We start from the raw sequence: 15,442 nt of genomic DNA, 5'->3' as shown, positions 1-15,442 counted from the left end.
ATGTATGTCCACATTGTACAACTATATTCAAGTGGTACAGAGAATTCCAAAGAGGAAATTTCATACTGGAGGACACTGAGAGGGCGAGAAGGCCATGTTCATCAGTTATGGAGGAAAACAGTGATGCTGTGAGGAAAATACTAGACAAAGACAGGTGAGTGACCTATAAGCAGATAGAGGATACCCTAGGGCTAAATGCACCAGCAATTCGTTTGATTCTGCTTGATTATTTGCAAGTAAAGAAACTTTGTCATTTCTGGGTGCCGCGTAGACTCAAAGGAGAGCAGATGACACGATGTGCGACTTGGTGCAGGGATATGTTAAAGAAGTTTTGTAAGGGACAGTCTCAGTAGGTGAATAAAATTGTGACAGGTGATGAGACTTGGCTGTACTATTATGGCGTGCCTTAGAGTCAAAACAAAGTTTGGGCCTTTGAAGCTGACGAACATTCTTAGCTGTCAGAAAATCCCGATCAGTAAAGAAGAAATTGATAGCTATTTTTTTCAAATTCAGTGGAATTGTGGAGCTTGTTGTTTTGAACATAGAGAAGACAGTAGCAGCTAAGTGGTACACTGAACTGTGCCTCCCTGTAGTCATCCAGTTTGTGAAGAACTTGTGAGCGAAGTCAAGAATGGATGCTTGCTTTTTCCACCACGATAATGCGACTGCTCACCGCACCAAAGCATGCACCAAATATTTGCTGCGTACAGGACTGAAACGTCTTGAGCACCCTCCTTATAGTCCAGGTTTCTCCTTTTCAAGTGATGAGGACCTCGTGAGGGCTTGTGACAGCAGGAGTGCCTTACTCCCTACAGAAAGTTGGGAGAACTGGTTTAGGGACTGGTTTCAGAGAGCGAGGTGTATTCAATGTGGTGGAAATTCCTTAAAAAAAAAAATGAAATGAATGCCCCTGTACTGCAAAACTTTCCTAGTACCCTTTTTACCTTACGCACACCAGAGACAGTTGTAAAAGGGCAGTTCCACATGTAACAGAATGACAGTGATGACGGAGCTCAACCCCATAGAAGCAGCAGTGTGTTTGATTTCCTGGAGGAGCACTTTGGGGACCGCATTGTGACTCTTGGGGTACCCAGAGGCCACTGGCAGGGGCCTCAATTGGCCACCATATTCTCCAGATCTGAACACAAGCAACTCCTTTTTGTGGGGCTGTATTAAAGGCAAGGTGTACAGCAATAACCAAAAAACCATTACTGAGTTGAAAACAGCCATTCAGGAGGTCATTGACAGCATCGATGTTCCGACATTTCAGTGGGTCTTGCAGAATTTCACTATCTGTCTGCGCCACATCATCGCCAGTGATGGCAGGCATATCAAACATTTCATAACTTAAATCTGAATATCTGTAATGAAATTTACAGGTTGAATAAACAGTGTGCTTGCTGTAGGTTGTTCAATAATTGTCACCCTGTATATGCCTATACAATGCTGCAATGCATTGCTTTTAGAAATGAGTTTTCACAGGTAACTAGAAGCTGAAATTTTAAGACAAGTTATAAAGTCACTTGTTCAGTTCCAGCAGTTCTTGACATAAGAAGGGAGCATCAATTAAAAAATATTAATGTTTGAGCTAATAGAACTGGTGCTCATGTTGTCATGGAACAGCCCAAATGCAGTGTTGACACCACATTTACAGGTTTTGAAACCAAGTAGCACAATCTGCACGCTAAGCAGTAACTCATTATAGTCAGATTTAAAAGTTCATATACAAAAAAGGACCATACACTTCCAGCACCTAGGAGTAGTACTTTCTACCTAAAGTCGTCCTGTTGCCAGTTCTACGAATTGTGCCTCCTGATAGTAAGTACTGGCCAGCCCTTCTGTCTCTCTGTGGCTTCAACAACTGTACATAAGATTATTTCATGATCTGCTAAATTAGCCCACATTGCTTGGTGTCTTGTCTTCTTGTACAGAACTGTGTGTCATATACCAGAGTTAAAGATTAACAGTGCAAAATTTCATATCGTTTTTATTCCATCCTAGATTTTCCAATGTTGAAGTAGAATTTGTACTGAATGATAAAACTAGACCAATAACCAAATATAAACAAAAGATTCAACAGCCTTTTGACAAAACAGAGGATCCGCTCCTTTCTTGTTTGATGTTCAGAAATCAGTAGGTTTCTGTGTCAGAATCAATACATTATAGAATTCCTGAACAATGTAATTAATAATTCCAGAAAATTTCAGGCAAACTGCCAGTTGTTCGCAACTTGCTGTCATGATATTTAGCAGTATTTGAGTATTGCCCTAAATATGTCCAGAAGACTCTGCTCTGAAATATCGTGGCAATAAGTTGAAGACATCCAGCAGTTTGCCCAAAATTTTATGAAACAGTCTGTACACCGGGAAAGTTTCAAATCTTACACGTAATTACTTATGCCCCAGTGTGCTTTCAAAGTGAATGATGTTAATATTTTATTTCAGTTTCCAAACCTGCGCCTGAATGGGAAGGCACAGCAGTGATAAATGGAGAATTTAAAGCATTAAAACTTTCTGACTTTAAGGGGAAGTACCTTGTATTTTTCTTTTACCCATTAGACTTGTAAGTACAACAAAATTTTATTTTGAATTGTATGTAGAAGGTAAGGAATAACCATTCAGTGACACAATTTTGTCTTTGCAGTACATTTGTATGTCCTACAGAGATCTTAGCATTCAATGATAATATTGAGGAGTTTCGAAAATTAAATGCAGAGGTTGTAGCCTGCTCGGTGGATTCCCCATACACACATCTTGCTTGGATGAACCTTCCGAGAAAAGAAGGTGGTTTAGGAAAACTGAAAATACCGTTACTGTCAGATTTGACTCACAAGATTGCGAGAGACTATGGCGTGTATCTGGAAGATTTAGGACATGCTTTAAGGTACTATTTCCTTTTGTACACTATAGTTTTGATCTAGTGTAAATGTGCATGTTTAGTTAAGTAATCATGAATGAAGATCAATGAAGTATGTCAGTAGCATAAGACTGTAATCAGTTGAATATATGTAGGTTAATATGTTATTTGGGTTCAACAGTCTCTTTTCTCTCTCTGTAACAAAGATGAATAACTGAAATGAAACCTAAAGTATGAGAGCAGATAAGGGGAAATAATCAATCATTTGGGGAGTCATAGTCAATAACAACACTGATCACTTGTGCTAGAACTGACTAAATTTGGATGATAATGTTCGTAATGGGGGGAAATGTACTACAGTAGTGCAGAAGGTAGCAGACGTTGTTAATAGAAATGAAGAGCAATAAAATAACCAGTTGCAGAAATTACAGAAAAATGGAGATTAAACTGTATCATCAGTAATTGGCAGAAGCCAGTTCTCTGTCTGAGACCTAACATCCCTCTTAAGGTCTGAGCTGTTATTGTTAGAAAGATATTTTCAGATGTTTTGGATGTAGGGGCACCTACCCATTATCATACATGTGTAGGTGGCTTGATAATTGTTGCCAATGTGCTGTTATAGTTTCAGTGGATGAAATTGACATTGTTATTAGGGATGAGGCATATAGAATGTAGAAAGTACAAGCTCTCACAAGGATGTTGGATAGATGGTGGACATACCAAGTGTGCAATGTGATCTTGTGCTTTGTCTCATTTATGGAATTTTGTGTGGGATGGAATGAGCAACAAGGAGCATGCTGACATGTGCTGGGAAACAGTGGTGAGGATTATTTATTTTGTCCATAGGACAATGGCATATGGAGGACTATACACATGTTCTTGTTGATATTTAGTCATGGTTTGTGTTGTCGTAAAGCTTCCTTTCATCTTTATACAGATTTTTTTTAAATTCGTGTTTTGTTTAAATTTCATAAGTTGTAAGTATTCAAATTCCGTATGAGGAGTTCTGCTCCAATATTAACTGAAAGTTGGGAATATTTTTTAACTCTTTTACTCCTTCTTATTTTAAGGGGCCTGTTCATTATTGATCCTAAAGGAATTCTCAGGCAAATAACGATGAATGATCTCCCAGTGGGACGAAGTGTAGAGGAAGCCCTTAGACTGGTTCAAGCATTCCAGTATACAGACAAACATGGAGAGGTTTGTCCAGCTGGCTGGAAACCTGGAGGAGACACGGTAACATTACTCCTCTACTGTTGCATAAGCTTGTTATTTGTGAAGCTTTGAAGTTATTTTTTTTTATTCCTCTGTTGCAGATTGTGCCAGATCCTGTACAAAAGGCAAAGTTCTTTAACAAACAGTATAAGACTGACTTTTAAATACAGCTAAAAGGTTCCATTGAAGGATTCATAAGTTGGTTGGAACTGTTAGATTTAAGATAACATAATTGAGATAAAGGGATAAGATAAATGCCTTCACTATCTTATCTTTTGACAAGTTAAATATTTCACATAATTGGAAATTTTGTAATTCGGAATCTTATTCCAATAAATAACATCACATGACATGACAAGACTGAGTGACAATTTGGTTTCTCTCTTAAGAATTTTTAATATTGATTTTGGCTACTGCTTATGGCTTTGCCATAACAGTAATGAGACACTGCAGTTATACATAGTCTGATTTCTTTATTATCAAGGGGGTGGGAGAAATGAACAGATGCAACAAACAAATTTGGATATGAAATTTAAGTGTGGAGATTAGTAACTGGTTAGTTTTGTTTTTCTAGTATTGTTTATTAAGTGTTCCATATTTTATATTAATTAATTTTTCCACCTAGTGGATTGACATAGATATGGTATTATACCAGATGACTAAGTTAAAAAGGTGCTGTGCAGTTTTTATCTGTACTCTTTATGTATTACATACAAAAAAGTTGTGTGTATACTTGTGTATATGTGAAATATTGTTCATTTTCATTATCTGTACATTGTAATCATGACACTACTGACTTGCTGCAAAGAAAAGTCCTCATTCAATCATCTCAATTTCCCTCCAAAAATAAATAAAAGAATTAAGAGTTCCTTGTGTGTGTGTGTGTCTCTCTGTGTTCATAATTCCTCAATGCAGAATAAGTTGTTATTGTTTCTTTTGCAGAAAATATAAATGTTAAAAAAACAGACGTGACCTTTTTTTATCATGTCACACAAGACTGAGGCAGTATTTATTATATTTACTGTCAGTACTGGAATATGGTACCACTCATTAAGGTGGCAAATGTTACATTACCAGAACTTACTTTAGAATAAGATTACTTCATAATGTTAAAATTCTAGAGCCGGATTCTCCATAACTTAGTGTCAATCATAAGTCAAAGAAATATTTTCACTCTGTTACGTGCGTGTGATTCCAGTGGTATACATACCAAGAGTACTGTCAAGTATGAGAACATTTTAGTCTTACTACTCTGCGTCAGCTTTGGCTTGAATGTTTAGTAAACTGAGTATTATCCTAGATGGTTTCTTTACTAGTAAATCCATTGTCTTATTGTTCAGCTTATTATGAGCCTGCAGTTTTAAAAAAATGGACAGGTGAATTCAAGTCAAGAAACAGAATTTTACTAGAGTTATTCATGCATTTATCGTTATGTAAAGTGATTTTATTCTCTAACGGTATAGAATGGTGTGCGTGTTGTGCAGATATTCACTATCCCATTTCATCAAGTAAAAAATAGTTGTTTCTCATTTCTCAAACTGTGGAAAGTGTTAGTTACAAAGTATGGTCTGCATTGTGGAGAAGAATACTGTCTTATAATATTTTGATATTAGGGGAATTGTATTTAATGGAGCATACAATTTTCCAGTGATAACTATGTGACCAACGTAGGTGCTCGAAAGTAGGAATCCATTTTCCCTTTAGGGAGAATGAAGAAATTCTTTTATAATGAGGTAGGAACCTGAATAAATCTGCTGAGTTTTTTGAAATGTGTTGAAACTGTGGTAAAAGAAATGAGTTACCGTGTCTTGTTTTCTTCTTTTTGTTCTAAAAAGATCATACTGTACTCAGATTGAAACTATCTGTTATTTGATGTAGTTTGTCATGTGGTGCTATAGTATTGCAACATTGGCTATCATCTGGGCCTCCGTTAATCCTTTCGGGATGGAGTGCGTTTCCCCAAAGTCAAGCAATTCGGCAGCGCTGTGCAGGTTCCATATCTTTTAGGTTTCTTTCATCGCTTATAAAATCTACAGTTTTTGACTTATCGGTGTAATTTTTTTTTTTGTAAATGAAGCTTGAAACGTGCTCTTTACTGGCATACTATTTTCATTATTCTATATTGCGCACTTTTTGACTTGGCAGCAGTGTTAAAATAGAAAAAAATGATTTTTTTTTTTAAAGTTGAGAGGTGTTGAATTAGACATACTAAAATTATTTGTATCTTATTCTTTAAAGTTTTAGCTTCAAAACGACATATAAAATACAATTTTATCTCTTATGGGATGTCCGTGGGAAGAAAAATAAAAAGTCCATTTTGAGGGATGAAAAATTTGATTTATGTCAATAAACTACAAAATTTCATAAAATTTGCCTAAAACAAACTTTACAACTTTGACATATCGATTTTTTGATAGGCAACCATATTTTACAAGTCCTTTCGGTACTTTGCTACTTTGTGATACCTGCTTTGCACTCAGGCACATGAAGAGAAGGATTGGACGGATGAGTTTTGCAAAAAAAAAAAAAAGGGGGGAGGGGCGTTTTTGCCCTCCTGGCATGGAGCGATCACTGTAAAAGACACAGTCACCCTGTTTTCTGGTGTCCATTCTTGGGATAGCATGGTACAGGCTGTCCATCCCGTGTAGGTCACCAAGCTCAGAGCGTGACCTCTTCCTCAATGGGGTTGGTTGAGCCCTGACATCGCCCACAAGCTCCTTGACGAGACTCTTCCGAAACTGCAGATGACTATTTGGTGTCTCTCCTCTTTTCTTTGCTATGATGACATATAGCAAGTAAGCGTTGATGATCCTCACCTGAAATTAGCCAGAACAATTACCCTTTTATCAAAATAAAAATTTACGAAATAGGCCAAGGCCTATTAGAAAAGTGAATATCGTACCTCGAATAACCAGAAGAAAATTTTCCTCCACCATTTGAGGGATTTTCTGGCAAAATGGTACAAAGCACAGTAGTGATTGGCTCTGTTTACGGCTCCCATATTTGCCCTGTAGTGACAAATCATTGTTGGCTTCTGTCGCGACAATCGGGCCACGTATATGGGCCTCGCATCCCGAAAGGGTGAAGACTTGGATAACAGGGAACAGATGACTAACAGGTGTGGAATGTGTTTTCTTCACCATGGCCGTTGATAGTTACTTGAGTTTGCAAATGTGTGTGATGTCAGACTCCATACATAGACTGCACTACGTAAATACTGCAACTGAATTGACACTTTGTTGTGGTGGACAACACAGCACTCCAAGTGGGGAAATAAATGCCTAAGTGTTGACATTAAACAGGTGTAGTTTGTCAAGCAGTGTAATGAGTTATGCAGCATTTACACTCGTAAGAATATCTTGGTATGGATATTTCTAAGCTGACTCATAAAGTTTCTTTTGAGTTTTACGTATCTGTGTGAATCTTAACCTAAATCTGTTCACATGGGTTAGATGAAGAACGACATACTGTTTTGCATGTGTAATCTGACAATGTTAATAAATATACCTTATATTATTCTAAAAGATTTCGGCAGATGGAGGTAGTGGCTGAATGGTCAAACTGATTTTTAATTTACTTAAGTTCATGGCTGATAACACTTTCAGGCTCCCACCCAGTTTCAGGTGTATTGGTTACTGCAGAAGCAAAAGTACATAGTTAAAGAATGATAAAGGTAATACAGAAAGGTACACGCTTGCCAGACACAAATCAAAGACAGCAAAAATGCTGTCTTTCAGAAGTGTTCCGCAGAAGAGTTTAAAGCTGAGGAAATAATTATTCAGAAACTCAAAAGTCAGGGGAGATACACTGGGTCAGGAGTAGAGGCATGTTAACAATAGTGCCATTACAACAGTCTCTTTTATGTGATGTTTAAAGCTTTCCCGGCGTACTAATTGTTCCATAAAAACACGGGAGAACTGCCGGATATCAGTAACGTCCTGCCACGATATTTCAGACCATTCCATGAATTACGACGACACAAAAATTTTGGCCCATACATCAAACTTTTGGAGCTCGATTATCAATGAATCTGTGGAAATAAGATTGTCTGACAATGAGACTCTCATCAGTTGATATAACGGTTATCAGCTAAACTCTGCTTGGAATCCTGTTGTAGAGAAACTTCGTAGTCAACGTAGTTATCTGCATAAAGATGGAAATCAACCTGATATCGATACGCCAGGCTTCCACCGTGGAGGGCGCGAGGCGCAGCAGGCGGAGACATTATGAACGCGCACGCTGAGCAGTGCATGCGCAATGTCACCTCAGTACGGCTTTAAATAGCGGAGCTCAGCGCGTACTCGCCAGTACTACTATAGTGGCACTCACCTGAAGATGGCCAGAAGACTCTGCGCCGAAATATCGTGGCAGGACGTTACTGATATCCAGCAGTTCTCCCGTGTTTTTGTGGGACAGTCTCTTTTATATTTAGTTCAGAAATAGTGTGTGAAAAGTCAGGATATGAATTTTTTTCTGCAAGAGAATATTCAAAAAAATATGGAATAATCAAGTCACATTTTCAATATTTCCCACACAGAGAAAAATGATGACATTCAGTGGTTTTGGAACTGTTGGTATCAACTGATGTTTTTCGAAGAGGTAGAAATCGGTCATAAGACTGCACTTTGAAATGCCACTTAGTTCCTTGTAGTGGAAGCAGTTTGGGGACATGGCTTCTACAGAGTGCAGCTCTTGGGTTCTGTTCATTTTGCCTGAAGCTGTCCCTCATTTCACGGCACATCCTCAGACATCCCCATGCCTCCCATCATCCCCCAAGAATCAACTACAGCTTGTACAAAAGGAAGACAAGATGTATCTATCTCTCTACATAATTCAATGGAACAGTTATTTGTCACAGTGTCCACTGAGGCCATGACCTTTTCTCTTTTTCTCCTTATCTTCTAATCACCATCAAAAGCTGCCGCCAACGAATGAGGAGCCCCACCAGCAGCTGAAGGTACACATTTGCCATCTCGCGTTGTAGAAGTGACGGTTTAAAGGCATTCTCCCATCAGCACATATTGTAATATCTCCCACAGTGGGACAGCCTGTCACTTATTTACTACTAAACATCATGAAAAATCTTTCGTCATCATGAAAGTTTGAAAGTGGGACGTGCTGTCATAAAAACGTCATGTCACAATTCATATCCCCCCACTAAAACTTTCTTTTCCAGAATCAGTCAAAGCTTTGTACTCCACATCAACTGCTTTATCTTAAAGGTACCTTCCACTTCACCTTGTCTTTTTATATGCATGATACATCACTGTGCTAACTGACTATTTTTCTTATCAAATCATCAAACCCTTAACATGTCTGCAATTTTGTAACGAGGTGACAAAAGTCCTGGGATAGCAATATGCACATACACAGGTGGCAGTAATATTGCATACACTAGACATAAAAGGGCGTGCATTGGCAGAGCTTTCATATTTACTCAGGTGATTCATGTAAAAAGGTTTTTGATGTGATTATGGCTGCACAGTGGGACTTAACAGACTTTGAATGTGGAATGGTAGTTGGAGTTAGATGTAAGGGACATTCAGTTTTGGAAATAGTTAGGGAGTTCAATATTTTGAGATCCACAATGTGAAGAGTGTGCCGAGAATACCAAATTTCAGGCTTTACCTCTCACCATGGACAACACAGTTGTCAACAGCATTCAATTAACAACTGAGAGTAATCGTCTTTGCGCAGAGTAGTCAGTGGGAAGAGACAAGCAAAACTGCATGAAATAACCACAGAGATAAATGTGGGATGTATGATGAACATATCCGTTATGACAATGCAGTGAAATCTGGCATTAATGGGCTATAGTAGCAGACGACCAGTGTGAGTGCCTGTACTAACAGCACAACAATGCTCGCAGCATCTCTCCTAGGCTCATGACCATGTCAGTTGGACCCTAGATGACTGGAAAATTGTGGTACGGTCAGATGAGTCCCAATTTCAATTGGTTAGATCTGTTGGTAAAGTTACAGTGTGACACAGACGCCACAAAGCCATGGTCCCAAGTTGTCAACAAGGCACTGTCAAGCTGATGATGGGTCCATAATGGTGTGGGTCCAGCTGAACCAATCACTGACTGGAAAATGTTGTGTTCAGCTACTTATGATGTTTGGTTTTTGGGCTCTCAACTACGCAGTTATCAGCGCCCGTACAAATTCCCAAACTTTCCTCAGTCCAATCTCGCCACGTGCATGAATGATGACAACACAAAACACCCAGTCATCTTGAGGCAGGTGAAAATCCCTGATCCCTCCAGGAATTGAACCCGGGACCCCGTGCTCGGGAAGCATGAATGCGACCGCGAGACCATGAGCTGCGGACTTCAGCTACTTAGAGACCAATGCCTTTCGCGGGCAAATGCTCTACTGACTGAGCTATCCAAGCACGATTCACAACCTGTCCTCACAGCTTTACTTCCACCAGTACCTCATCTCCTACCTTCCTAACTTCTCAGAAACTCTCCTGCGAACGTTGCAGTACTAGCACTCCTGAAAGAAAGGATATTGTGGAGACATGGCATAGTCATAGCATGGGGGATGTTTCCAGAGTGAAATTTTCACTCTGTAGCAGAGTGTGCACAGATATGAAACTTCCTGACAGATTAAAACTGTGAGCCGGACCGAGATGCGAGTTCTGGACCTTAGCTTTTTGCGGGCAAGTGCTCTCGGTCCGGTACATAGTTTTAATCTGCCAGGAAGTTTCATATCCATGCACACTCCCCTGCAGAGTGAAAATTTCATTCTACTTGGCGACCATATGCAGCCATTCATGAATTTCTTGTTCCCAAGCAACGATGGAGTTTTTATGTATGACAATGCACCATGTCATTACACTTTTATCTTAGCCAAAAGGCCGAGACTGGCCACAATTGTTCGCAATTGTTTGAAGAACATTCTGGACAATTCAAGCAAATGATTTGGCCACCCAGATCGCCTGACATGAATCCCTTCTAACATTTATGGGACATGAACAAGAGATCATTTCACGTATAAAATCCTCAATCGGCAACACTTTTGCAATTACGGATGGCTGTAGAGGCAGTGGCTCAATATTTTTTTTATGCTACAGAGGTAATCATTGCTACTTCACTATAACTCACTGAATGCTTAAGAATATGCTAGTTACATTCCTTCTTTGTGCACCCAAGGAGCTACATGCAGATCTGTAAATTCAGCCCGCTTTTATTGCAAATCTCGGAAATTTATGTAATCAAACAAGCACAGATGGTGCTGTCTTTATTTGACACTAACCAGGTAAGTCTCTTTACATTTAACCAGGTAATTCTCTTTACATTGTAATACTTTGGAGAACCTTGTATGAATGGAAACATCAATAATTTGCTTCTACATAACCTTCTGTGAGCAGAAACTTCTTAATTACTTTTCCATTTAAGTTGCCAGTGTCCCTTAACAAATCTATTTCTCCCAATTCAGTTCAGGTAATTCCTTCTGTGTATTCACGTGACCTAGGCATAAGCCATCCCCTCCATGGGTCGATGTACTCTTCAATCTACAACATGTTTATTACATCTGGTCCACTGCATCACAAACACACTAATGTGCGAAGCAGCCTACCCTTCTCCCTTATTTGTTTAAATGAAGACACTGTTTCTTAATCTTTCCAACATTCCTGGTCACTACACACTTAGGTTCTAACACTACTCTAATTTTGCATTCACAATTCTTTTTGTTTGGTATCTCAGTGCTGATATTGCATATAGTTTATTTTTGTATTAGCATATTTCAGACCACTGATCATTTTAGTAGTGTGTGGTAAAGTCTGTAACATCTACAGGGAATCATATAACTTTCTTGGCAAATGCCTTTCCACGATTGATGTCGGAAATAATCCTCTGTGATACAGACAAGGGGGAGATTGAGTCAATAATTAAATCACTGAAGACTAAGGACTCTCATGGATATGATGGGGTGCCTAGCAGAATATTAAAGTACTGTGCTGCGAATGTTAGCCCTGTATTTATCCATATTTGTAATTTTTCCTTTAGGAATAGTCAGTTTCCTGAATGATTGAAGTACTCAGTAGAAAAGCCGCTTTATAAAGAGGGAGGAAAGGATAATTTAGACAATTTTAGACCTATTTCTATGTCATCAGTGTTTGCTAAAGTTATTGAAAAGTTTGTGTATGTAAGGATAATTGATCACTTTATATCTCACGATTTGTTATCAAATGTATAGTTCAGCTTTAGAAGTCGTTTAATAACTGAAAATGCTATATTCTCTTTTCTCTGTTAGGTACTGGATGAGTTAACAACAGGTTTCGAATGCTAGGCATATTTTTTTATTTAACTAAGGCATTTGATTGTGTTGATCACAAAATATGGCTCCAGAAGTTGGACTGTTATGGAATACAGGTAGTAGCTCACAATTGGTTCACCTCTCACTTTAGCAACAGACAGCAAAAGGTTATTATTCACAATGTTGAGAATGGCTGTGATGTGGGGTCTGAGAGGGGGGGGGGGGGGGGGGGGTGCCCCAGGGATCAGTGTTGAGGCCACTCCTGTTCCTTATTTATATAAATGATATGCCCTCTAGTATTACGGGTAACTCTAAAATATTTCTGTTTGCTGATGACACTAGCTTGGTAGTAAAGGATGTTGCATGCAAATAGTGGACCGAGCAAGGTGGCGCAGTGGCTAGCACACTGGACTTGCATTCGGGAGGACAATGGCTCAATCCCGCGTCCGGCCATCCTGATTTACATTTTGAAAGGGCATGGCCGACTTCCTTCCCTGTCCTTCCCTAATCCGATGACCTCGCTGTCTGGTCTCCTCCCCCAAACAACCCAATCCCAACTCAAATAGTGGAGTTCATGACCTAAGTTCATGGCTTGTAGAAAATAAACTAATGCTAAATCACAATAAAACTCAGTATTTACAGTTTCTAACACACAATTCAACAAAACCTGATGTTTTAATTTCACAGAAAGGGCATATGATTACTGAAACTGAACTGTTCAAATTTCTAGGTGTTCAGATAGATAGTAAACTGTCATGGAAAGCCCACCTTCAGGATCTTGTCCAAAGACTTAATGCTGCCACTTTTACTGTTCGAATGGTATCTGATGTGAGTGATTGTTCGACACAAAAATTAGTCTACTTTGCTTACTTTCATTTGCTTATGTCATGGTATTATATTTTGGGGTAACTCTTCCCATTCTAAAAGGATATTTTTGGCTCAGAAACGGGCTGTTTGGGCAATAATTTGTGTAAATTCATGAACCTCTTGTGGTCCCCTGTTCACGAATCCGGGTATTTTGACATTGGCCTCTCAGTATATATATATTCCTTCTGGTCATTTCTTGTTAACACTATTACCTTATTCCCAATAAATAAAACGTATATTTGGATAGGACTTCCTTAACTCTTGTGCAGAAAGGTGTGCAGTATACTGCTGCATCCATTTTCATTAAGCTACCGCTTGACTTAAAAAATCTTAGCAGTAATCCATGTGCTTTCAAATCGAAACTGGAGAGTTTCCACATGGGTCACTCTTTCTATTCTGTTGAGGAGTTCTGTGAAAAATTAAGCTAATTGTTGTTGTATTGTTGATTTGCTCCTCAATTTGATCCTACAGAACTTGATGTATAAATAAATAAATAACTCGACTGACATCTCTGCCCAAACTCTTTGTCTTTAAATATGTCTGCTTGTGTCTGTATATGTGTGGATGGATATGTGTGTGTGTGTGTGTGTGTGTGTGTGTGTGTGTGTGTGTGTGCGTGTGCGAGTGTATACCCGTCCTTTTTTCCCCCTAAGGTAAGTCTTTCCGCTCCCGGGATTGGAATGACTCCTTACCCTCTCCCTTAAATCCCACATCCTTTCGTCTTTCCCTCTCCTTCCCTCTTTCCTGATGAGGCAACAGTTTGTTGCGAAAGCTTGAATTTTGTGTGTATGTTTGTGTTTGTTTGTGTGCCTGTCGACCTGCCAGCACTTTCATTTGGTAAGTCACTACATCTTTGTTTTTAGACAAATAAATGAAAATCTTCATTACTACATGCTACCTTAAAATATTGTAGCCCTTATTTTAAATTCTCTCAGCATAAACATTTTCTTTTTAAAACTTAAAGGAGTACACAATTACAAAGTTACGGCTCCTCGCTTACATGTTAGCACATTACAACCTTCTTTAGGGCATAGTTTCGCTTCCTCTACCCCTCGTTTATTTGATAACGCTAACATCTTTTTAAAACAGTTGTGTAATTCATAGTACGTAAAAAATGCTATCTGTATCTAATACATATTATACTGCTTTTGAAATATTTCATGTTTGTCATAAAGACTACTGTACTTAACTGGTAGTAGCTAATCTCCGCTAAAAAGAGATAAGAAACCCAGCCACTAATTATAAGGGGAAAGAAACGGTAGAAAATGCCACATAAAAACAGGCGAAAGCCTCTTTTCGATATATTAAGAAAGTGTTACAAATAAATTTCTATGTTCTATAGCTTTTGTGTGTGCCTAAGCACTGCTATTAAATCTATATAAAAGAACAAGTGTTCATTATCTTCCAATATGTTTTTGAACAATCATATCATTTTTCCATTTTAATTAATCTAAAATATTGCAGTAGGAAATAAAGTCAGTTGAAAGACAATAGCAAAGGGCAAGAAACTGCTTCAAGGAAAGCTTGGTAAACCCAGTGTACTTCAAACAACTAAACCTGCGTAGAGTGCAGGTTCCCCTGGGAACCCCATTTTCTTTACCATATTGATATTGTATTGAACCTTTTTCTTGCCATATGCGTACTTTTGATAATAATTTACAGCACCAGCATCATATAATTTAACTACTCATAATAATTATACATTCATAGTGTTTCATTAGCATCCAGCAATAAATCAGCATTCCTCCACCAGTGATTGTCTCCAAATTGCTTAATCTAACAGCTGAAGGCACTGCATGTTTTGTTCTTCACATTGTTCAAAAAGTCTCTGCTGTAGCTTTAACCAACCATTAAACAAATAGGTAATAAGGTTATAGAGCCTCAGGTAAGTAAGAAAAATAAATAAAATTTTAAAAATTAAGCCCTAGGCCTTCACTAGTTTTACGACTGGTTTATGAGGTTCATTGTGTCTGATGTCACATCAAACCAAGTGTGAGTATACTCCCAATTCAGTAAGTTGTGTTGATTCAGCTCACACAAGCTACAAACTTTCCTGGCAGCCCACCCACGTCACAATTACAAATTTGGACATCACCATTTGTACCCAAACAGGTAGGTTTTGATTTACTATTATGGAGAACATTTTTGTGCAGTAGCAAATATATGAAGAATTTGAACAATTTACATTTGTGATCTGCAGTCTTGACCAACGTGCTTCTTCGGTGGTGTTGGACATTAAT

At 38.5% G+C, this 15,442-nt stretch overlaps 1 protein-coding gene across 1 annotated transcript in view; it reads left to right on the top strand.

Moving 5' to 3' along the window:
- Positions 1–4,940, top strand: part of LOC126417891 (peroxiredoxin-4) — a 29,361-nt gene extending 24,421 nt beyond the window's left edge. Inside the window, exons 2-5 of the mRNA XM_050085152.1 lie at positions 2,445–2,562; positions 2,644–2,883; positions 3,927–4,092; positions 4,173–4,940. Of these exons, the coding sequence (XP_049941109.1) occupies positions 2,445–2,562; positions 2,644–2,883; positions 3,927–4,092; positions 4,173–4,235 (587 nt within the window). The 3' untranslated portion in view covers positions 4,236–4,940. The remainder of the gene's footprint in view (positions 1–2,444; positions 2,563–2,643; positions 2,884–3,926; positions 4,093–4,172) is intronic.
- The last annotated feature ends 10,502 nt before the right edge of the window (positions 4,941–15,442 follow it).

Source organism: Schistocerca serialis, chromosome 1 (genome assembly GCF_023864345.2).
Source record: "Schistocerca serialis cubense isolate TAMUIC-IGC-003099 chromosome 1, iqSchSeri2.2, whole genome shotgun sequence".
Lineage (NCBI taxonomy): Eukaryota > Metazoa > Arthropoda > Insecta > Orthoptera > Acrididae > Schistocerca > Schistocerca serialis.
Note: the sequence above shows the minus strand (reverse complement) of the source record. Positions and strands in the feature narration are given on the sequence as shown.